At 41.8% G+C, this 25,230-nt stretch overlaps 6 protein-coding genes across 6 annotated transcripts; 1 reads left to right on the top strand and 5 right to left on the bottom strand.

The window, feature by feature from the left end:
• Positions 1 to 25: 25 nt before the first annotated feature.
• On the bottom strand, positions 26 to 1,058 carry EAE98_007485 (uncharacterized protein; the record flags this gene model as incomplete). The annotated part of the gene is made up of 2 exons (XM_038955108.1): positions 26 to 191; positions 259 to 1,058. 2 exons carry the CDS (start codon positions 1,056 to 1,058, stop codon positions 26 to 28), a joined length of 966 nt encoding a protein of 321 aa, XP_038808758.1.
• A 3,838-nt stretch (positions 1,059 to 4,896) lies between these two features.
• Positions 4,897 to 7,471, bottom strand: EAE98_007486 (uncharacterized protein; the record flags this gene model as incomplete). The annotated part of the gene is made up of 2 exons (XM_038955109.1): positions 4,897 to 7,200; positions 7,250 to 7,471. 2 exons carry the CDS (start codon positions 7,469 to 7,471, stop codon positions 4,897 to 4,899), a joined length of 2,526 nt encoding a protein of 841 aa, XP_038808759.1.
• Positions 7,472 to 8,142: 671 nt separating this feature from the next.
• Positions 8,143 to 9,003, bottom strand: EAE98_007487 (uncharacterized protein; the record flags this gene model as incomplete). The annotated part of the gene is made up of 1 exon (XM_038955110.1): positions 8,143 to 9,003. One exon carries the CDS (start codon positions 9,001 to 9,003, stop codon positions 8,143 to 8,145), a length of 861 nt encoding a protein of 286 aa, XP_038808760.1.
• A 1,580-nt stretch (positions 9,004 to 10,583) lies between these two features.
• Positions 10,584 to 11,651, bottom strand: EAE98_007488 (uncharacterized protein; the record flags this gene model as incomplete). Its single annotated transcript, XM_038955111.1, has 1 exon — positions 10,584 to 11,651. The coding sequence occupies one exon, from the start codon at positions 11,649 to 11,651 to the stop codon at positions 10,584 to 10,586; it is 1,068 nt and encodes a 355-aa protein (XP_038808761.1).
• Positions 11,652 to 12,411: 760 nt separating this feature from the next.
• EAE98_007489 (uncharacterized protein) lies at positions 12,412 to 14,076 on the top strand (the record flags this gene model as incomplete). Its single annotated transcript, XM_038955112.1, has 5 exons — positions 12,412 to 12,936; positions 13,012 to 13,025; positions 13,071 to 13,214; positions 13,271 to 13,370; positions 13,417 to 14,076. The coding sequence occupies 5 exons, from the start codon at positions 12,412 to 12,414 to the stop codon at positions 14,074 to 14,076; spliced, it is 1,443 nt and encodes a 480-aa protein (XP_038808762.1).
• Positions 14,077 to 17,750: 3,674 nt separating this feature from the next.
• EAE98_007490 (uncharacterized protein) lies at positions 17,751 to 18,026 on the bottom strand (the record flags this gene model as incomplete). The annotated part of the gene is made up of 1 exon (XM_038955113.1): positions 17,751 to 18,026. The coding sequence occupies one exon, from the start codon at positions 18,024 to 18,026 to the stop codon at positions 17,751 to 17,753; it is 276 nt and encodes a 91-aa protein (XP_038808763.1).
• Between the last annotated feature and the right edge of the window lie 7,204 nt (positions 18,027 to 25,230).

Raw genomic sequence — 25,230 nt, forward strand, 5'->3', positions numbered from 1 at the left:
CATAGAACGAAAAGTCCCGCCAGAATCACAAAACGTTCAAAAGATTTCTCAATCCCGCCTTGCGACTACCACCAGATTGGATACTTCGAGGCATGTGTGGGTGGCTTTCATCTCGGGTTTCAAGACCACTTTCGTGGATATTGATTTGGGGTTCGGGAATCCATTCTTTTTGTTCGGGGTTCCATCTGTGGCTTTGGGGATGTTAGTTTTGTACTTTTGGTATATTGGGGTTGGGATGAAAGGGAAAAAAAAACTTACCCCTCATGTAAAGTCTTGGTTAGAGCTCTCGGACTATACTCATCCGTAAGTACCCTATCAAAACTATATGGTACAAGAGCTGGCACGCCCTCAAACTCGGTCTCTCTCAATGGATAGATATCTCTCGTCCTGTAACGATGATAATTCTTACAGCTCCAGATTCCTGGCTGTGTACTGGGGTTTACTTCTGCAAGTCCAGTGATATCAATGAACAATCCATTCCTCACATCAATCCATCTCGCATCAATAACATTCATGCCATCACCCCTCACTCTCTCCACATGATTAGGATTGATATCCAACAAATATTCTCTCGTAACAGTCGTTCCATCATCCGCTCTCCCTGTATAATTATGCATCGTCATGTTCATATTCTCTCCCAACCAAGCCAACGTAGCAGCCGAAACCTGCGTGTCCAAGTCCCAATCCCATGGCATAATTTTGCCATTCCACCACCAACCTAGTAACGTCCCATGCGCAATCCATGTCTCGATATTTCTCTCGCGGAAAGTGGTAAGATAGGATTTAATTAGATATTGAAGAGAATCTTGCTTCTCTTCATAGGTGACTGGGTTTCCTTGGAAATACCGTATGTCGTAATGTCCTAATATATCGTTTCCACCTGGCTCGTGGAAGTACTTTGTATCGTGGTGTTCAGTCTTGACTTTGGGTGGGAAAGCGGGCTCTCTCTCTTCGACCGCTGCGGATGGCTCTTCGTTTGGTCGTGGGGAAGCGTGTGTAAATGAGTTGAGGAGAATAGATGTTGTGGCGATGGCGCCGAGAAAAGTCGGAGGGCGCATTGTGGTATTTTCGAGTGAATTTTTGGTCTTCGCCTGTGTCTTTCCCTTCTCCCTTCAATTCTTCACAAAACTCGCGAATATGAAAAAAATAAAGTGAACAAGCTTTCCAGAAAACAATCGCGCGCTTTCCAATTAACCCAATTCCCCAAATTATTCAAGCAGAAAAGGTTTCAATAGCTGAATCAAATATACCTTGCTGGATACCAGCGGGAAAGTGCTTGATATAATAAGCCAGGAGTATGCTCGTGTGCCTCACTTCCGAGATCGAATAATGCCAAGAGAAGATCCAAGCAGCCAAGAGACAACTCAAATGAAATCGAATACGAGGCGAAGTACGAGGTAAACCTTTTGGAGGTGAGCGCTGTAAGAATCGATAGGAGCTTGGTATTGTGTCAAAGTTGTATGCATGCAGCAATGCAAGATGATGAAATTGTTGCGGCGCAAGTACTCGTTCGGTCGTTGGAGAGGTTGGGGATACCAATTTCAGTGGGAGTGGTGAGAGAGTGAGAGAGAGGAAGCGATAGAGGGCAACGAAAAGGACGAGAACAAATCAAGAAACCAAATACGTAGAATCAGAAAAGTATGAGTGGGGACGAAAGGAGTTTTGTGGACATTTCACTCTGATCATGATCTAGAAAAGGAAAGGAGTGGTGGTATCTGATCTATTAAACAACGAATTTTCGGACTTTATCCCATTTCTTTCCTTCCAGTTCTCGTTGATAGCGAGAAGATTTATTATTATGAATCCCGGTCATGGATTGATTAGATGGGTTGGGATGCAAGCAATATGAAATGTCATGTAGCCGCGGTAGCGTTGGAGAAGTCATTGGATTTGTGAGTGTTTTCAGCCAATCGGTGGTTAGTTCTACGCGGCAAGTGATCGAAGTGAAGCAAGTGCAATTAGGATATTTCAGATGGATTACGTAGACAAGCTTTTTTAAGTACTTGAGCTGTTTGATACACGAGGGCTTATTTTAAATAGATGGAAATCTTTTCAATGCGGATTAGATGATTAGATCTGATGCCATTCTGACTACCTAGTTCATGGTGATTGTTTCTACGAAGTATTACCTAGATCAATAGATGTTCCTCGTCCAAATATTCATGTCCATACTTATCTGCCTACTAGGTAGATATGGATTGTATTGATAGAGATGAGGATATAGAACTCTAAGCCTTGTAAAGCTCTTGACAAGGTTCAGCCCGAGTAACCGATAACTTGTTCCATGACCAGGCCAATGCCATGTTTTCTTGTCAGCCCAGGGCTTGGCTACCTGCCGGCGCTAATACCATATACGTGTTAATCCTTCTTTCCAAGGTTGCTTTAGCTGTTAGCTAATAGCCCATTTAGATCATAAGCCACATATAACATCAAAACCATCTCAACTAACCGTTAACAGTCCTTTCTTTCTCTACATTACTGTCTCTCTCCCTCTCTCTCTCTCTCTCTCTCTCTCTCACTCTCTCAATTTCATAGACAACATCTCCAAACACAAAAGTTTCATCATGCCATGGCTGAGTTGACCAAAGTTCGTCACCTATTCAGGGGTTCACGGAAACACAGACCCATTAATTACCTAGATAGCCTAGATAGATAAAAAGAGAGATGTAACTCGCTAATAAGAGAAAGGAACATGGAGTCAACAAATCATAAATAATATTTCGTACGCGTCATCTCTATACCAATTCGGATAATAAGGACGTTCCACGACAGATGAATTGGATGGATAAACACTCCCTTGTGTATTTTGGCTGCAAGATTGTATTACGGGAAAAGTCAGGATGCAAATTGATTTGAGTACGACTTGTTGAAACGTTAGAGGCCACGACGTGAAAAGTTTTTTTTTGCTTTTTATATTCAGCCAATGTTGGAGTTTGAAGTAGATTCGTGAATGTAAGATCTTACATGGAAACGGGAAAGCTAAAGCCGATGTTCAAGGAGCATCTAAGTCAATTAATTATCTTCATCCCATCAAAAAGGTACACCTGTACATCATATTCCATTTTAACCCCATTTGAGCCTCACGAGTCAAGACTTAAGACTCGACAGTGCATCTCAATGCCACCACTAAATATGCCAAGCATCTACCACCAGTTAACGTTAAAAGTCTAATCATTTCTTAAATATAAAAAACTACGTTAGATTCGTGGTCGCGTACGTACTCTACGTACTCAGTCGTGTGCTCAGTCGTGTGCTCAATTACTCTGTCTAGCCGACCCTGTTGTCAGATTTCAATAATTTTCACGGTTTGGGGTAATAGATCGGCAGCCTTTCAAGGGTTGTCGTTCGGGGCTGATTGATGTGCTGTAGAGTGATAATTAACGCTGTCGATCTGAATGCATGTATGTAAGTGATTTCCGAGTTGGCAAATTGACAATTGTGAAGGTTGGAAAATTGACGAGGATGATATTGGAGGGGAGACTAATTGGTATCTCTACCTAGGTACTTGCTCGATCAATATCTACAGAATGTGTGTATCCTTCCACATCTAATCCGTACTCTCATATCTAGCTATCGTCCTAGAAACACTACCTCCTCCAAACACACACGGCTCAAACCCCATCTTTCCCGCCTTCAGAATTCCCGTTATCTCCATCTATATGGATAACTCGGACTCATACCAACCAAGAAAGTCTTGTCTTCCGTTATCCGTTACATGGCCAACTAACTATGCTTATCATCCAAATGACCAAATGATAAGCTCACGGAAGAATCCTTCCATCCAGCTTCTGGGCCCCAAGACTTCAAGCTGACCACTAACTACTCCATACTCGGTATCCCATTCATCAAAATCACGGAAACCACTGCTAGTATCCTTACCCCACCTTGTCTGGTCTACTTGGTATATGGCATGTAGTCTCGAGGTAGTGAAATAGCGGTAACACTACCTGCTGTACGTAGCACGTAGGTTACGTACTCTGTGCGGAAATATCACGAGGCTTCGGGCTAAACCATCCACACATGATATATTGTGGCTTGAAAATAAGCCGAGTTGTATTCGCCGGTCTGTATTACCTAGATAGGTATGTACATCGCAACATGTACTGTGTGTATACAACATGATGATATCCGGGAACACAAACAAACCGTATTGTATCGTAACCTAATACCCAATTGGGAATGCTTCGCGATGATCTTCATATTATGTAATACAAAATCTTTCAATCGCCAATGTTTCTTCAACCCCCAAAATTAAAAATACACTACACTACAACAGATGAAAAATACGCTTTGAAAGTTCATCGCAATTCTTCATGGTTTACGAATGAGTTGATTCTATAATAGAAACAATTGAACTGGGGTCATGATACAGATGAGTCGGATCGGATCGAATTCGAAACGTATTCCGGGCTGTGGGTTTCTGTCTGAAGGTTTGAAACGTGATTGCGCCGCTGCGCCGCTGGAGTCGCGGGGATTTGGTTGCGAGGGGAGAAGGGGGAAGGAGAAAGGAGGGTTCTAGGCCTAGAGCTTAAGCTTTGGAGGAGAGCTGGTGCGGCGATGGTGTCTCGTCGATTCACGGCTATTGCCATTAGTGTCGGCTGGAGATGTTCCTCTACTTGCTGTTGTTTCTCTCGTGGTTCTAGGCCCTAAAGTAACGTTTTATTTTGAAATTTGAATCGTTTTCGGCGTTTCTGTCTTGATTTTTGGGCATTTCTCATGCCACACTTCTAATCTGGTTATAGTCGTACATTCCATTTGTATTTCGCTGTTTTTGTCTATTGTGTCTTCCGTTATGCGTTCCTACATAGGATGAAGACTGTTGCTGATACAAGAATAACTGTGGCTCGATTCAAAACGAGCGAACAATAGACTAGTTTTCAAGTCTAAATTACAAGGTCACTCATGCGAAGAGGTTGAAAACTGGCGAGATTCAAGGATAGAAGGTGCATTCCAAAAACCTTTTCCACTAAGAACGAGATCTTCGTTCTGAGTGACTGTATTATCTGTAGAAGACACAAGAGCTGTTACAAAGTTATGAGTACCTCTTTGTGAACGATGGAAAGGGGCTCCAGGAGGTGCCTTCCGTCTAAGCTTGCTAACTTTGTAAGAAATCTTGCCCTTTATTTTAAATGGTTCTGCATTATGATCGCTAATAGCTCTCCTGATATTAGAGCGGAAGTATTGCAGCCAATTTTCTGCCCGGGTGACTTCTCTGCCAAAAAGATGGCTGAAGAGGTCCTGATATTTGCTCATCGAATGTTCCATACATTGCATATACTCAGGCAAGGCTCGATTCTCAAAGCAAAAGGACGAACCAAGAAGGTTGATTAGATTACCAAACAGTATCCTCGATGCTCTTGCGGTAGTGATGGTACTCGCCGACTTGAGCATAGAAATACAAGCTGATGATAGACTCAAAGCTGGATTGAATCCAGAGTTTTGTGTCATCTCACTCATCTCTTCCCACACCTCGCCGCAAACAAGAAATTCACCAACTGTCCGATGCATATATCTCACAACCGAACCGTCATTATCATCGCCAGAGGCCCAATCCAAAGCAGCGTTTGTGGGACCACAATCTCTCCCAATTTCGAGAAGACCACAACATCGGCTTTGAATTCGTGCTTCTGTACAGTTGTACAGCCATGTGTAGTTATCCAAGTTTAGAGGGGCGACTGGGCGGGTGAATGCCTCGTTCAAGGGCTGCATAGCAAATGCAAAAGTGACCACGCCGAGTGGCTGATGCGAGGTGTATGTATTCCAGACATGAAAAATCTGCAGTATTTCAGATGCTTGTACCTGGTACTCCGGAAGAGTTCTGGACAACATTCTTCGATACAGGGTTTTCAGGTCCCTAGGAAGTGATTGAAGCTTTGCTTGCAAGTCCATAATCGAATCGCCAGCTTCAAGACCATCTATGAGAAGTCGTACAACTAAGCGAACCCAGAGAAAGACGCCTTCAGCCTTCAATTTGATCTCCGAAACCAGACTTCCTGCTCCTTGTGGATCGAACTTTGACATTTGACACATAGCTTGGTGGTCCACCAGATTCCCCCTGATGTACTGATCCATATCGTGTCTTGTGAGATCTTGCAATCTCAAGGTTGGACAGCCCCGAAAGGTGTTGACACTTGGATTGATGGACCGGCTGGACACCACGACCTTGACATTCGTTCCAGTAAGCGAATGAATAAATTGCGCCAACTCCTTATGATCGCCGGCCAGCTCTTCTAGACCGTCAATGAATATGCATATCTTAAGAAATTTTGAAGCTTTCTCTACAAAGAGTTGTAGTGCTCTTTTCATCTCCACAAAGGTCGGTTCATCATTCACATAAGAATCCTTCCAGTTGCTGTATATATCTGGAAGCGTTGATGGAATGAGCTCGGGGTGCTTGGAGAGTGCCTCATGAAGGATAGCTCGGAGCATTCCAGTCCGACTCTTCTGTAATGGTGTACCCAAATTCCAGAAGAAAAAGTGAAGCGCAAGGAGCTGGTTCTGCGGCGCCCAGAGAGCCAACTTGTTATACGTTTGCTCATTGTCGACAATAAACCTGAGAAGGGTTGATTTTCCGCTTCCAGCCTTTCCGTTGATGAAATAAGGTGCATCAATGCCCTCTCCGCTCAAGTAGTTACCAAAGTCATCCCATGAATCGGCCAAACCCGGCGGTCTGAAGATCCATTGAAACGTCTCTTGATAAGCGGCGCATATCTCTTCGTATCTCCAAGCCATTTGACGAAAGTTCAACCATTTCAGTATGGTCTGATTTTGCGGTGTAGATCGATGCAGCGAGCTGAGTTTACCCAGGCAATCCTGTAACTTTTGCTGTATTACTGGATTCGAGGCTGAATGTGACTGCATAGCCATCAGTGTATCTTTGATCTGCTCGTTTTGTCTAATGCTTTCAGCGCTATTTTTGTCGCTTGACTTCTGCAATTCCTTCATGTGCAATACGATATCATCGTTGCGATCGTCGACATTGGATTGAAAAGCGAGTATTGCTGCAAGTGTCAATGCGCTCTGGAAGCTCTCAAGCTTCTCGACAAAAGCAACAATTGCTTCGTGTCGCCATCGAATTCTGATAGTGTCTTTCAGAATGTGTAGGAAATTTCTTGCCGTTCGAGAAGTCGAAAATGTGGACAAATAAACTGCGAACTCGTGTCCAGCTTGTTCGCAGTCTGCTGCCAAATCGACAAGATGCTACAGTCCTGGAGTCAGCGAATGACTGAAAAGTTTTTGAGGCTCTAACCTGATTCTCTTCACTGAGAGGTCTTATGTAGCTGCTAGCTTGAAGACGAGATCTGATAATCCTTGCGTGCTTCGTAGAGCTTAGTGCGAAACGCTGGAGATCAGCAATGGATGATGATTCTCCATTCTTCTCGATTGCACGAGCTTCGGATATTATCTTGCTAGAAAAATCTACAAATTGCATAACGTTGCCCGCAAGGCTGAGAGCAGCAAGTGCCTCCATTCTCTCCACCGATGGTGCTTGGCTGGGAATCCTTCGTGTACTTGATATTGAGTGTTCTCTATAGTGATGTGAAGAGCCGGTTCTCTAGTTTTATAGTTGAATTGAAGTATTAGGCTTCTTTGCGTATGAGAAGCACGAGTGATCAGTGGGAAAAGCAGTTGAGCTCAATAAGGCTATGTCAGAACAAGAGGCAACTGCGGGGTGCGAGGGATATCATGTGTCCTAATATCGACAGAAGGCTATACTGGAATTCTCTCACGTGTTACAATGCGTGGCGCTTTTTGTGCCACCAACCTTGTCCAACTAGAATTTTGATACTTGTGAAAGAAGGCGGAGATTAATAGCCTACAATCCTGTGAATCTAAAAATTGAAGATTTGAGCCTCGCAATAAATGAAGTCGTGTCGATGTGCAGTTTTCTTTTATATTACATATTTCAAGTGTAATTCAGCCTCATATCATTTTCCTTAAATTTGATAGCCCCGGGTGTTCTCAATCCCCTCTTCTAACCACCAATGTCATTCGTTCCGTTCCACTCATCCATAAAGTTCATTCATCTTAATTTTTCTCATAGGATCACTCCCCATGCCCGCAAAATTTGGCTCCCCATTCGATCCATCCACCTTATGCCCCCAGAACATTGGAGAATCTCCTTGCCATTCGTCTACCAAGTCAGCTATTGTCTGAAGGTGTCCGTATGTTGCTGGTAGTGGGCCACATGGTCGTCGAAGACTGATGTAGGTTGCAAAAAGCGCAAGTAGCAAGGCACAGATGGTTGCAATAGAATATTTGTATGGTAAACATGATTAGTCCAGGTGACATGTAACTGTTGACGCTCAAACCGAACATCCAATGAATGAAGGCCTTGAACAGGGACAATAATATCGTCTCCCAACTCTTCAATGCCGCTGATATGCTGTTGTAGCGTGGGTTAGTGCCTCTTGAAAATGTTGCCTGGCGGAAAATTCTCTCATCGCGAGATAGATTACAAAGGAGTTCTGCACAGTGAAGCCCGATAGTAAGTGGGGCTTGGAAAGCTGATACCATTAGGATGGTCGCAAGGTGCACTTGGTAACTAGTGCCGTCATTGGTCCACATAGCATATTTTACGCAGAGAAAATTTTCTACAGAAGGCAGTAGATTCCAGGAGCATTGTGCTAAAGTGTTGGGGTAACCTAAATGAAGCACGACCCCGAACCAACATAATCCGAGTGGTACAATTGCCCACATCAATCCCAATACCCATTTCACGTCACTATGGACAGTCAACATAGATCCTTGTTTTTTCTTTGGGATGCAAGGGTCCGAAATCGTGTGACGATCATGGACGGATTTCATGCACCGCTTTTGGTTCCTATACAAAGGGTGTGTGGTTGATGCTTCGAGGCAGGTAAAAGTCGCATCGAGTGGGCTGGAACTCCAGGTCGGTATTTTGGTCATGATGAACGACCAAGTGGCGAGTCCTGCTTGGACAAGAATGCTTGATCCGAGTATCAAAAGGGATACAATACTCATCGTGCTATCTTCGTCCATTGCGTTGAAGTAGGACGATATTGATGTATAAGATAGGATGACACAAAGTAAGAAGGTGGCGTTAGAGTACCACTAAGCAACGATTAACACTACCCTTTGGCATACGTCTGTAGAGAAGTAGTAAATTCAGGCTCGAGATACAATCATCACCATGAAAATTATGATTCAGAACTTACTGAATTGGACTTGGAAAATTTTGAGCTTGAAAAGAGGCGAAGGTTGGAGTTGAAACCGTGTCGTCCCTCCCGTTGCAAACACCACCTGAGCGATGTACTATGAACATAACCCATGCTTTCATTGAGAAGCGTTACTATCATATTAACAATGAGAGGAACAATCTCGCCGACTATTCCACTGAGGTCATATCCTGGATTGCCAGAACGTCCGCGATTAGGATAAAAATATACACCAATCGCGAAGGTCACGGAGCCAAATATCCAGCTAATTATCAGGCCAACAATGCAAACCCGGCGTGTTTTATTCGCCCGCAAATGATCACCCAGCTGCTCGTGGCGAGCCTGCACTGTCGTGCCAAGTAATGCCATGGAGGAACGCTCAAACTCTTCTCTCAAAAGTTCTTCAATATATAAGTTTAAGGATGTGTGATGAGTGTAGAGAGAAAAGCAACAAAGAAAGATCACGGTGGCCTTAATGACTTCATCCACACTCGCTGTACCAGACTACCCGACTTCGGATACTCATAAACACCATGCCGAAGCATAAGAAGAATTTACTGGCCAAGATTCTAGTCTCGGGATAGACTTCCCTCATTTGGTGTTGAACTGCAAGTTTCCGCATTGGTGTAGCATTTTGCCATGAATCAGCCTTACCTTGCTTCATGGCATGTCGTTCTTGCTCGTACAGCTATAGTGTAACCATAGTCCACAACGAGTTAAAAAATCAAGTACGCCCATTACCCCCTTCTCCGCATATTCAAAGCAAAATGTGTCAAGCAATGCAGTACGTTGTGTAAGTAAGAGACGTTATACTCTATGATTCTCTGTAGTTACACAAGAAAATGAGCTTAGTTGCCCATTCACATTGGTAACCGTACTCCCCACACTTGATCCCTCGAACGCGAATCAAGTGTTCAATAGTTATTATTTAACGATGCTCTTAACAGCCCCTTTTCGCCTGTTCCTGCAAATCTTCAACATGATATACTGCTTCGCCACTGTTAGTTTCATCTCCAAGGGGTCTTGGGAAGTTTAATCATAATAATCTTTCGATACGGTAAAGTGACACAAGGCTCCGACAAACGCCAGATATACTCTATGAGTTTATCTTCTTCAAAAATACGAATATAAGGTCCTTAGAACTTATTCATAACAGGTATAGTGATAACCCTAACCCTTTCTCTTCCCCTTCCCCAAAATAATAGCACAGAAAAGATCGTAGTATTCAAAGGTGATTTCGTTCATATCACGCCCGGCCCGTAGGATGCAGACACCCAAATAAACATCAGACCAGGGTTTCCAACAGTTCCGGATAGCAGACCGCCAATAGCAATATCTCAATTTTTGAGTTCATTCCAAAGGTTGAAAATACTCAAAATAATGAGTCTGCCTGACAAAATGAATTCATCTGTTGATCTCGGAATACAGATAAAGAATGTCACTTTCTCCAATTCTGTAACAGGTCACGCCAGTACGTAGCTCGTATTCTTCTAGCAACTTTTTGAATCTCCTTTTGAACGTGGTAGTCGTTAGATTTGTCCATCTGATTTTCGGCATATTCCACATTAAGCCTTTTGCTTCGTCTTCTGATTGAAGATCGAAGAGAAGTTCCTTATCGAGGTCTAATGTATTTCGTGAAGAATGCTCAGGAATCAATACTCCATAAAGATCACTGCGTTTAGTTACAGGTGAACTCAACATGCGCAGAGATTCACCGATGTTCACTGGGTCGAAGAATACCAGCTCACTTTCTCTCTGAGACTCGGCTATGCCATTCTCGTGATCGTCACTTCGATAGTCTTCAATCACAATCGTTAAACTTTTCACATTGCAGAACGTACATAATAGTCTAGCAAGCTTGGAATTGTTGGCTATCTTATCGTTTTGATGAAATGCGGACCCTTTTAACATGGGTTCATGTTCAAAAGCAATATGACGAATTTTACATGCCTCGTATGATGTCATAGGTTCACGACATTGCCAGCCGCACACACATACTATTTGTTCCCCAAAAAGTAATAATATGTCTCTTTGGTAATCGAAGTAGGTCTCAGCAAAAGCTCCAACAGACGGAAACGCGCGATTATATTTTATGATGGTGAAGTTGTATGATTCCCTGCAAACAAGCAACAAGTTTGGAATTTGTGCATTTGACAAGAAACCACATTGATCATCATGCTTGATGCGTGCCCGAACTTCTTCCAAATCTTTGATGTCTTGCGGTAGTATGTCATCCATACCGGTACAAAGAATTTTGGATGAACCAGGGCGAGCACCGTCTTTGCATCTATCCGGTACAGCCAAATCTGAGCGTACTCTAACCATGGCGTGCTCACAACGTGAAATCGCATGCTTTTTTAAGAATACAATTCTCGAGTCTGGAATTGCGAACCTCCATATCAAATATCGAAGGTCCCTTGGAAGCCGTGAGAAGGACACAGGTGAATGGTCGGTGTCGATGCTATGCGCCATACTGTAGTAATTCTTCGGTTTCGATTTTGTGCTAGATTATTGAATTTAATCTCTGGTACTGAAGAATCTTAGGCATTTAACCTTAATTATATATCAGTTTGCCGGATCTAAGTCGATCGAGAAGAGTGAAACGATTTTCTATCATGCTACTTGTGTATATTACAAGTTGTAAGGAGCATCGCACATAGCAATGTTACGTACAATAAACCCTTGTCGGCAGCCACCTTCCTTCTGATGTCTTGTTCGAACCACAATGTTCTTACCTTTCAAGATTCATTTTTTATCGCCATACATATGTGGAGAATGAACTTTTCCATCCAAGTCCTTCTCAATGCACCGATTTAGACTTTACTATCAGATTATACTTCACAGTTTTGGGCTTAGATTTTGGAGTGCCATCAAGCATTATCGACTGAGAAGATGCAAAGATCGAGAAATGTCGATATTACGGGATCTTAGTGGAACTTCTGTATGCGTTTCTTCATCTATCTATATACTACCTAGTATTTTAAAGAGCCTTTCGATTTCTCTGTTATTTGTTTCTTTTGGCACATGATAAGACACATAGGCGCTTCTGCAGTGTAACGAGCTTGCCGTGGGCTGACAATGGTGTTTCATTACAGGATTGTAACCTCAGCTTGACCTCACCTCAAGAGAATCTCCAAGTAAAAGAGCTTCAATCCTCCCATGCCAGCAATTTATCTCGAGTCATCTCCTATACTTAACTTCCACTCACTACTAATCACCATTTACAATGACAATGGCGGAGACCTTCACAACGATGATGGCAGCTGTCGCATGCCAAGTTCTTCTTTCTCCCATTCCCGAACCATCCACCATAAAAGTTATCTCCATCTATCTCTCATCGAATTGCGTTCTCTTCTTATACCTTACATTTACAAGCACCGGAATCTTTCAAGTCATCATTCATATTTTTACTTCGAACGCAACCTTTCTCCTTACTGCGATTATTCTTACTGCATTTTGTCGGCTATACTTCTCTCCTTTATCTCACATTCCCGGACCAGCACGTTTCGCTCTCACGAAATTATTCATGGCTAACGAATACAGACTCGGCCGTACATCCCATACTATTGAGGCTCTCCATAAGAAATACGAAAGTGATGTCGTTAGAATAGGTCCTAACGAAGTTTCCATCATCAATGCGGATGCGATAACCAAGGTATTTTCGGGGAAATACCCGAGAGGTACATTTTATGAGGTTGGAGCTATTAATGGAGAGCTCAATTTAAATACGACCAGAGACTATGGAAAACACACTCTTGTAAGTGGTTTTGATACTCTATGGTTTTATACATCATATGAACAAGCGATACTCTATGCTGACGAACTTTGACAGTGGAGAAGAATCTGGTAAGTCTTTGATTTTGTATCTAGTTCGATTCTAAATTTGTGCAGGGAGAGGGGCTTCGTAAGCAGTGCTATCAAGGAGTATAATACGAGGGTGGAAATGCATGTGGATAAAATGATACAAATATTGCTCGAAGCAAACGGGAAAGAGGTGAACGTGTCAAAGGCAATGGACGATCTTACTTTCGATATGTATATCAAACCCTAGTACTGTTAAATTATATCTCATAGAGTCTAATTATTCCAAGCATGGCAGATTTGAGTTTCTCAAAACATGCTGGCCTACAAGATGGTACAGGAGACAACTCATATATGTCATATATCCATAAGTATATGACATTCGCTGTCGTGGGTAACTACCGCCTATATATCACCCCAATTAACATACAAACAGATTATTGGATCCCTACGAAATCTAGCACAGCTTCTTACGTACATGCCCGAAACCTCCGATGTTCGAATGTTCCGCGAGAAAGGCGAAACAATGCTTATGGAACGACAAGAACTTGGTTCAACCTATCGAGATGTCTTCTCCTACTTATTGTCCGCAGATTCAGGTAGTGGTGAGAAGTTTACTCAAAAAGAGTTGAACTCTAATGCCAATTTAATCATCATAGCTGGATCAGATACCACATCTTCAACATTGACACAGGCGTTGAGGGCGCTTGCGAAGGAGCCACGAATACTTTCTAAACTTCAAAGAGAAATTGATGAACTATGCTCAGTCACGGGTAGAGACAAGGAAATAACTATCGATTCTATCAGGAATCTTGAATACCTTAACGCGGTTGTCGACGAAGTTTTACGATTATATAATCCCATTCCATCTGGCCCGCATGCAACGACTTATCCACAAGGCATCGAGGTTGGAGGCGTGCACATTCCAGGTAATGTACAAGTTGAGATGTCGCATTTGGTACTCATGACAGATGAGCGATATTTTGCTCAGGGGAAAAGTTTTATTCCGGAACGATGGACACGTGAAAGACCCGAGTTGGTGAGAGATAGAAGGGCGTATACACCCTTTGGTTATGGTGTTCATTCGGTAAGTTGAGGTCTCTATGATACGGTGAATCCTCAGCTCGAGCGTTTTATTTATACACTTCCCTCGTTATGAATTTTTAGCGGCGGGTATGAAATAAAACTTACAAATACAAAGTGTGTAGGCAAAACCCTGGCGCTCCATGAACTACGCTTGGTCATTGCGCGTATAGTCCGCACATTTGATATCCAGTTTGGTCACTCGCATGATGATGTACTTTTTGAACGCGAATGGAAGGATTATATGGTTGTTGAGGTTGGAAATTTATGGGTACGATTCTTGCCGCGGAGGCTTGAAGATATCGCAGCGTGAAATCTGGATATTGGTACTAATTTCTATCTGTTCATCTCTTCTCAGTTCAAGAAAGTCCATCAATTCAAATGAAGCTCACATAACCCTTTTCATCACTCATGACCGATGGTGTTTCTTCTACCCCCAAGTATCATATCGCCACGGAAATATCCATACCCTCAGAGTGAATATTCCAACCCCTGGCACCATTTTCGCTCACCTTTATAATCCCCGAACTGTCCCCCTACAATATCCAGTGAAGCAGACACCTCCGTGGCGCAATGGTAATATGATCGATCATGCCCACAAGAAAACACTCACGTAACATTCGAGGCGTTTTCTCAAAGGTGTCGGGCGAGGGGAACTTGAAGTCCAGTTCGAGCGAATCCTTAGGATGCTCGGCGAGTGATGGATGGGAAGATGTGCATTCGCATTTAGTATACAGTCAATCCTGTATATACTTGATGGATATGGTAATAAGTGAGTCTGTATATCTTTTGTAGTTGAGGTTGGGGAGTAGGATTTTTTTGTGGGGCTTTCTTTGAAAGAGGGGTCGGGTGAGAGAGGGTGGTGGTGGGATGGAGGGATGGAGGGGTTTATTAGTGAATGAATGGTTGGAAATGGTGGTGGCGTATCAAATAATCTTTTGGGAAAATTGCCAGACGTTTTGCTAGCGATGGTAGCCTGCTCAATATAAATCACCCTCTCTTCTGCTAGCGTATCCTTCGAGGTTTATAGTTGTAGAATGAGATCTTGTAGGATTTCGACGACGCACAAAATACCAATCACTTTTGCGACAGATAATCAATTCTTTCAGTATCTGCATGCGCTATGGAGTTGCTAAGTTACATGTGTTCCACAATCTCTTGTGAATGAATATAATCCTATTGATTTTTATCTTCTTGATTACCATAGATATATGTATCTTGGTGATTCAATCCTACCAACTCTCCACCTGACCTAATATCTAACACGTGTATTTTCATCACGCCTACCAGCTTTATATAGCGATCCAGCAGTGGTTCTGCAAAAGAATCTTCAACAACTATTAGCTAAATAGCGGTGTTCCATCTGCATACTACACGCCTCTTGTTGCTTTCCAGAGATCAGATTCGCATGAAGATTACCTCGTCAATTTTATTTGGCTGTTAATGACTCCTTCATGATAGCTGGGAAGATGCAATAGATTTTTCTCATCTGCAGGCATCAGATCATTCATCGCGTAGGTATTATCAAGGAGTAGGTATTGATGTACCAACCTTGCGGGGTAATGGGGGACGTATAATTCCCCATCCAACTAGCAGCTAGCTAGCTTTCTCGACTTAAACTCTGCAGAAATGATATATGTGGAATGGAAATGGCTACTCTGCCAATACTACTCGGTATGTATGTGTCTATGTATACATAGTAGGTATGTGTCTATGTATATAGATCAAATATTCATCACCATTACTCCACTCACAAACTTCTCAATAAACATATACATCGGGGGTAATGATAACTGTAGAAGCACTAGCCGAATATCATAAGATTTTGAATCAGTATTCCGAGATTGTTAAAGTCCTAACAGAAAATACCAATCGCGAACGACTCGAAGCAAAAATAGAGGCCGCGATTATCTCAAAGGGTATGCTTTCGAGGACTTAGAGTATCATCCTAGACTCATTCTGTATGTAATCTCGTCACTACACCTCTCCATAAAGTTAAGGATTGTTGAAAGGATAGTGGTAAAGCGTTTACTACCTGTGATGATATGACTTGAGAGGTAGCATCAGGGTCTAACAACACGGCGCTGGAGATGTAGCAAGTAGGTATTAGTATTAGATTGCAGAAAAAGAGAATCACTGTGTAAAACCCGGGTTAGAAACAGAGGAATCTATCCTGAACAAGAGAATCAACAAGGAGAAAGTTATGAAAATAAAAATGTACACGAACGATGTCGCAAGCGCACCAGTGTAGAATAGCGATCAAGAGGAAAATCACAGGAAGAGGAAGAAGATACTAGGTATACATCTCTATCCAAATTCCAGACGAAAAGAAATGTATGTATATCATTTAACTCCCCTCTTTCAAGAATCTCACAGCCTCACATCCTCTGAGAGAATAAAAACCACTCGGTCACTCCCATCCCCCATTCATAAATCTTTACTCGTAACCTACAATTGATTACTCATCGCCTCATCCATCCATCCATCCATCCATCCCATCATCTATTTAAATTTCCAAGACCAAGATCACGAGACGCAGAAATACCTATCACATGAACTTCTAAATCAGCCCCAATCCCAACATCAAAACTACATACAGTAGAACTTGGCTATCCATACCGGAATGAAAAATTCGACCAATCAAATCCGGGATAAAGAAGATTCCGGTATAAAAAATGGTGCAACAAATCATACATTCATTCAACTTTCACTCACTCACTCTTAACCTTAAATTCCATCCATCCCAGCCTTCCTCTCAGCTTTCATTCATCCCCACATAATCCAAAGACCCCACCCCATCAAAACCTCGCATCATCCCAACCTCTCATTATAACTGTCTACCTGTGACCTGTCTACCTATCATCCCAAAAACTCTACGTCAAAATCAAGAATTGGTATGGTTTTCTTTATGCCCAGTGTAGAAATCAAGGCAGATGTTGGTGCGGCTGTGTTTTTATGTACCGACCTCGATCCATGGATGCCCAGGTCCACGGGTGTCTTAGATGAAACAGTGTGGCGCTGTTTATATGTGGCTGGGTTGGAATGGAAAAGTCATGGGACAGGGTGATTATGTAAGCGGGGTGTGATGGAGGTGGTGACAGAGTAATTAATAGGGGAAAAGAAATGGGAAAATGATGGATTTTGGGGATTTTATTATTGAAAATGTAAATTGTCACCAGCTTAAGTCTCACTCGAAAATGCAAATTGTATGTGGATGAAGATATAATATTGATATGATATTAATCAACTAGTTCATCAAGCGTCTCCCTATCACCAGTCGACAATGACTGAATTCCTAGCAGATCATTCAAGATAATCTCTCCTCAAAAATATCGTCGTTATCAGACATCATCACACAGCCACCCATCACACCTCCCAACTCCCTCGCTCAAATAAATACTATTCATACAAGATATATCCCAAAATCCCATGTATTAAAACGCCGCATTGTCGTATATAAATGCTATTTTCCCAAAAACCCCTTCCAATGCCTATCCCGTAGGAGTATTCTCGTATACGTTATGTATGTAAAGTTACCGACACCAGAGGAAAATCGTTTCGGACGTCGTGAAATATTGCATGCACCAGACTCATCTCATTACATTGTTCTTCCAGCAAAACAATGTCCTGAGATATCTTCTCCCCCCATGCATGTTTGAATTAAACTTCTTGAATAGAAAAAACTCTTTATCGCGATTCAGAGGCTGAGCTGCCACTGCTACTGCTACTGCTATCCATGGAAGTGGTGGCATCGTGGCCGGTTCTCAGAGTGGCGTGTGTGTTTGAAGCCATGGAGTTGGCACTTCTTCGGCGTGCGGATTTGTCGGCAGCTTCCATTTGTTTTCTGGTGTGCTCGTGCATGGATCTGGCGTAGTCAAAGAGAGAGAAGGCATCTGGAGAGCTTTCATGCTCTTCGTGGGACATGTAGCCGTTGGAAGGATATGAGGCTGTTGAGGAAGACATTTTGTATGTGAGAATGGAGATTTTGAAGATGGTAGACTTGAATTTGAAGTTTTGGGTTGTTTGATTGTGTTGAAAGACTTGTGGCTATCGTTCTTGAACGTTTGATTGCTTGCTTTGATTGTGTGTAGATGTGAAGCTGGATGATTGTTTGATATGGAAAAGAAATATCATGCGGTCTCAAGCAAATATATACATTCTGTTTCCCCTCAAACTTAGATCACAGATAGACAACCTAGCAGCCTATTACCCTGACTAGTAGATTAGTGGACTAGTGGACTAGTGGACTAGTGAACTGTTAGACCCTGAAATTTGAAAAACAGGAGAACGGAGCTAAAAGTTCTTAGTGTGGGATTTTGGGCTGTCGATGAAGAGATCCTTGAATTCATTATGCATCATACTTGCTTATCATCCAATCCAATCCAAGTATCTACTGAGTTATGGTAGTGAGCCCAAGGTCAGAGCTCCAGACGGTTAAAAAATATGGTCAACTTCCAAATCCGGCAAGACCCTGCAGATCGTGACATGAGACAAGCGTCATGCGTGGACGGGAAGCGTTGGCCAGTTCTCAACCTATGAGGTTATTGAAACGAAGATGATAAAGAATACACAATCGTTACCAACCTGGCTAGCACGTACTTGAGAAAACTATCTCATGTATGAACTCACTAGGTAGATAATCTAATCTAGAGATCTGCTAGACTGCAATTACTCGAGTAATACAAACTAACGAAGAATTCTGCTCAATCAAGCGTCGTCGTCTAGTGCGGTAGATAAACTTTCACCGAGTCGTGAGGAACTGGGTAGTTCCCAACTCCCGATTTTGCAAAATCCCATTTACGAGAGTCTAAAATCCATATTCCCAATGTCTTGCCAACATGGAACCCATGACATCGCAGTAAACTTTCTAAAAACAAACTTTAACGATTTTAATTTGAAAAGACAAATAAGCAATAACACAAATTACAAAACAAATAACTCAAATTTTACGACCTAAACAATATCGATATCAACTTCCCCGGGAGAATTCAACCAAACACAGGCACATCAACATTCTTTCATCGTCATTGGGTGTGTGACTCGTCCCAGGGGAAAAAGAATAGGAGAATACTCTGCAGGGCATTCACAAAAAGATCATCAAATTATTTTACCCCAGACTTGTGAGATGTTGATCAGAGATGTCATAGTGAAAATCCCTACCAAGCTGATTCCTCTGATGATCTGTACATACATAACCTTACATACAAGCAAAGCAGCCAAAGTCGAAAGCCAGACCAGACCACCAAGATGAGAGAGTCCAGAGTCAAGACGCATATTTTCAAAGTATACCTATCTGGGCTAGAAGAGATCAAGGTACGCAAAGACCCATCATTATGGAGAATTATGGAGAGAAATTAGACTCAAAGACATCTAGAATCTAGATACGTAGATTGAGTCTGTAAGTACCTAGACTCCCAGGTAGATGTCATTGTCTCGGTCCCCGTTCCATTCTCTAGGTGAAACCGATGTCATGTTCACAGTTCAATTCAAGTGTCACACTCGGATTCCTCCCAAGTACCGGAAAGTGGGAGAAGGGCACATTATCGGATAGACACATCATTCTCGTTAATTCAACCAATCAGATCACGACATCATCAGAATTAATGGAGGGTCATGGATAATTACGTCGAATTGTGTAACCTTACTTGCTGATGTCATCAAATTCTATGCAGGTTATGGTTGGTTTGTGCGGCCGCCCCCGCCGATCATTATATCATTTTCATCATCATCGTCATCATCATCATCATCATCATCATCCATCAATCAAGCACGCACGCACTGCCTGCAACTTGCAACTTACAACTACTAACTACTGACTTTTGCTCGACTGACCTCAAGTCTGTTCGGCTTCCAACCACTAGGTAGACTTTTACCCAGTCACCCTCTATTTCGGTACACTTTTGTCATTTCGCCAAGAAGGGGCCGACTAGGTTATTGATAATCATCAAATTATTCACTTGATTTACACATGCATCCGTCTTCAAGGGTTCGGGGCAAATAGAGAGAGGAAACTATACAGGCGGGTCAAGGACAATTGTAACCAAACGATTCACGACCTACATATATCCGTTCAATTCATTCAATTCGACTCGGCCAGCTTCATTCGCCCGAATATCGGTACGATGATAAAGAAGATCCGGCTCTGAATAGTGAAAGGGGGATAGGTATTATCCTCCGGTCAGTAATGCTCTCAAAGATTTTGAAACCGCGATTTCCCGTTTGGTTACCCCATACTTGCAAGAATAGTATTGCATTGGTTGCTTTCTATTGTAACGAAATCCTTTGGGATGCAAATCATTCAAGGGCCGAGACAACTATGATGTACTGTAAGGTTACTTTTGTCCCTCGCTTGCGGGTATCTTCCATGGAGGTGTCTCCGTAATTGCTTCTGTACAAGCTGCTGGTCATCCATATTCTCCCCACTTTTGTATACTGGAGCTTCTCCTATGGCATCGCTGCATCGCTGCAATGCTTTCGAATCTTCGATGTCTTTCTCAATAAGCGCGTCATGTTTGCCATAGCACAAACGTCCTTTTCCCTACGAGGCTACATGTGTTGCACCGTTGAATAATTGATCTACACCCTCTCCCGGTCTTTTTGAGGTCTCCTTTTTCAGTAGCCTCTTGCGTCCACTCACGGTCATCAGTTGGGATTTCACATTTTATCCGAGAGAACGTTCATTCAGTTGAAACAATCTACGGGCGCTGATAATATTCGAACGAAATACTCCCGCATTACTTCCCACGAAAATGAGGGGACAGGGCAACGGATCAAATCCCTTGTTGGATTCCGCTGGGCTGCTGTGGCAAACTATGTCATTGGGGCTTAAATTCTTGACAGATCTAGCTTTGAGCCTATTCTTCCTGTCTTGCATCCCATTCAAATTACATCAATGAGGAATGTTATAGGTATACATGTTGTTTCATGGGTCACATTCAGGTTATCAGATTAAAGTAATCTGACCATTAAACTGCCCACTGCAAATGCAGCTCGTGTTGCCACTTTTCAATTACCTTACAGTGCTCACCACCTACAGCAATGTAGGCTGCAGCTCATCCTCGCCATTTCATCATCATTACTTCACCAACCTTCGAGCTGATGACATCAAAAGTCACCACATGTCAGACGAAAACAGAACAATGATGGCATGATTACATGCATCGCCTCTAAACATCTTTCATAGGGGTTGGTATGATACAATTCAATGATCTACCTCTAGGATGAAGAGGTGCCACATATTCACAGACCAGACTGTGCGTCGAGAGACGAGACTTAATATCTTCCATTCATTAATTTATCTGCATGTATGGGTAACGGAGTACATAGCCCTGGCCTACACCTTGTGCAGCAAGAAATCCTTGTGACGTAAGTCGAGAATCTTGGAAATCTCAATCTCGATTTTCTATCATGTGACCCACTTTGCGACGACCAAGTCCACTCACGTTGGGTCATTGTATTTGCACCGCAAGATGTTACGGAAGTATCCGTTGATATGATGCAGATATCATTCGATAAAGAGTTGATATTGTTGTGTAAAGTAATTGGAATATACAACTGCAGCTGCAGCTGCAACTGATACGGGAAGTTTGGATGTTCCGTAATTGTGTACTGTTATTATCGTGATGATCATCATCTAGGAATGGGTCATCTATGTTGGCATTGACGAGTGTTGCCTGCCCCCCTTAATCGCGATGAGAATATCCATCGCATTGCTCAGGGCAATTATGATGATTCTGAGTACGTCAGAGGTCAGGGTCGTAGCTTGTCCCCGAGAAAGTTCTCATTGAATTGTGATGCTTTCAATGCTGTTGACTCCAAGGTCGTTCTTGAGTGTCTATCGACTTTATCAGGCTTCATGAGCCACCTCAGCCACCGACCACACACAATCATTCTTCCTTGAAACCCAATCTTTCCTCCTTTCCATGCATCAACTTCAAAGTCTGCGATGGAGAAAATTGGCGGGAGTTTGAGGAGGTTCATCTAATCACCTCATTTCTATTATGCCTTCATCTTATATTCATTCCATAAATCCCGTCTCTCGCAGCTAGGTCTCTCGCATCTAGTTATTCATTTCTTATCACCTATTCTCACAGTTCTCGTTTAATATCATCACAAATGACCAAACATTCGCTATATAATATCCTCCAACATCTCTACATGCTCCAGCCGTGAAGTACCTGTCTCTGAATCCCCACACGATACTTTGCGAAGGCATTGGCTAATCATCATCCTACTTCTTCATCTACAGCGACAGCACAAATGCGAAACTTTATCATTTGAAGCACACCTACACGCACAAACACGATTCGACCTACAGCACCGAATACACCTATCTACCTACATTACTTTATACATCTATCTCTACCAAGAATGGAACAATAAATCAAAACGCCAAATGCCAATCCACATCTGGAGACTATTTTTATACCTATCTATATATACATACATGAGAGGAGCTGTGTGAAGATATAAGGAGGCATATCAGTGATACCTTGGATAGAAATAAAGGACAAACCTACACGGAAATTCTATGTAGCTTTGGTATCAGCATGACAGAACATGCTTCCTCTCTTTCTTTAGAGATACTATACAGATTACCCCTCTTTCTTTCTCTCCTGTCTTCTTATCCTCTTTCGCTAAAGAAATCGAGTGAGTATGATAGATTAGTATATTAATCATTCATCTATTCAATTTTATTTCTATTTAATTCTTTAAGTCGTCCTTTTTATATTATATATATATTCCCGTATTTCTATTTATTTATTTTAATCCCCCCCCCCTTTGGGTTCTTATCTTTCACTCATAGGAATCCCCACCGATACTCCTAACGCGAGAAAAACACAATATTTATTGAAAAGAGATATAAAAGTATTACATTATAATCAATATAACAAAATAGAATCTCACTCAACTAACACTATTTTTCTCCTCCTCTCCTTTTCCTCCAATCGAACCCCTCATTTATATCCTTCCCATTTATATCAAATCTATAAACTAATCATCTCATTCATATACATATCATCGCATCCATCTATCTAGGTATATATAATAAACTTCCCAAATCATTCACTCACTCCAATATATTAATTCATTCGTCGACTTTTTTGAATTTATTTATTTACATATCTTATTCTTTCTTTATATACCTATATCATTCGCTTTTCTCTCTACTGTACTATACTATACTATACTATACTATACTGTATTCAATGAAGCTCGATCTAAATGTATGGTAAAAGTAGATGATGTTATATAGCTAGCTAACTATCCTCTAATACTCCTTTATTATTATCATCATCCCTCATCCCTCATCTCTCCTTCATCATCACCATCACCATCATCATCACTATAAACTCCACTAAGCCCAGAAGAAAACACACAACTCGGGCTACTTTATTTCATTTATTTCATTCACATCATTCAAATCATCCAAATCACAAAGAAACCCACAACAACATTATAATCAAACCCTCTTCATCCATTTCGAATTCAGCTATATCATTATATCATTATATCATTATATCATTATATCATTATCATTATACATTATATCATTATATCATTATATCATTATATCATTATATCATTATATCATTATATCATTATATCATTATATCATTTCATCTCATCTCGATAATCAAGATGCCGATTCCTTATAAGAACGAAAAGATTTGTAGAATATAGATTAGAGGATAGGATGATTGTTTGTTTTATGTATTGTATATTTGTATATTCTTACCTCTTTTTTACCTCTTCTCTTCTCTTCTTTACTTTGCTTATCTTTCTTCGCCTGTTTCTTGATTTCTTTCCTCTTCTCCCCTCTCCTCTCCTACCTTGCGCTCCCATCTTCTCCTCATCTCCTCCCATACCATCCCATCCATTCACCTCTTCAAACACAAAAAACACATATCAATCTCCCCAATCCATACACACAAACCCCAAACCAAGAATTCCTCTCCTTTCCTATCTTCTCCTATCTTTTTCTCTTCTTTTTATTCCCTTTTATTCCCTTCCTTTTTTTCTCTTTCGTCTAAATCTCAAACATGAATAATATCATTTACTTTAATTTAATCTAATCTAATGAATTCTGAATTCTGACTTGTAAGTTGTAAGTTTTGAGTTATAAATCATAAATTTTCTCCTTCGTTTACCTATTTATAAAAAGAATCAGAAAACTAGATTAGGTTAGCTACCTATAGCGCTGGAGAGTTGTATTATAGAATGAGAAAGCGGGAAATGAATTGTATATTGTAGAATATATATTTAGGTATCCAGATAGATAGATAGATAGATAGATGAGATGAATGAATGAATGAATAAATAAATAAATAGATGAACAATTTATAAATAAAATACAGCTTTTTTATATTTACTCATCTAATTCTAATATCAAATATTCAAAATCAAATAAACACCTCCTGATTAACATAATACAATATCAAAACATCAACCATCTTCTCCCTCCTAGAAATAATACAGAGCTATTAAGCGACGATTCTTTTTCCCTTCAATCTCCTTTCTTCCCTTCCCTCCCTTCCTCTCCCTCCCATTCTTTCAATTCTTCGCTTCCTCCTCTTCCTCCTCTTCCTCTCCTATTACCAATCCCCTTATACATCTTCATTCATTCATTCATTCCCCTTCCCTTTCCCCATCCCTTCTTTCCATAGCCCACTTCCTCTCCACAGCAATAATATCACCCTTCGGCCCTAGCCCACAAAGAACTCCTCCCCTTCCTTGCTCCCGTCCAAACCCTCATCATCTCATCAATCTATCCCGAAGCCTACGATCACACACCACACCACCCTCCCTAAAAGGTCCCGTCTCGCCCTCTCTTCCTCTCTCTCTCTGGCTCGCCCGCTCGGTCCGCTCCCGCTCGTTCCTCTCCCCTCTTCCGGTCCCCCCTGTTTCCGTCCCCTTTCCTCTCCCCTTTTCCTCTCCCCCTTCCTCTCTCCTTGTCCTCTCCCCCTTTTCCTCTCCCCTTTTCCTCTCACAACCCTCCGGTTCGATTCAACCAACTCCTCCAGTCCTCCAGCCCAATCCAAGGTCAAGTTCGATTCAAGTTCAAGTTCAATTCCACACTTCCATTCCATTCCATTCCATTCCATTACAGTACATATACCTATAACAGCTACTCATACTCATACTCCATTAACTATATATACCCACT

The sequence above is a fragment of the Botrytis deweyae genome (assembly GCF_014898535.1).
Source record: "Botrytis deweyae strain B1 chromosome Unknown BDEW_017, whole genome shotgun sequence".
Taxonomy (NCBI): domain Eukaryota; kingdom Fungi; phylum Ascomycota; class Leotiomycetes; order Helotiales; family Sclerotiniaceae; genus Botrytis; species Botrytis deweyae.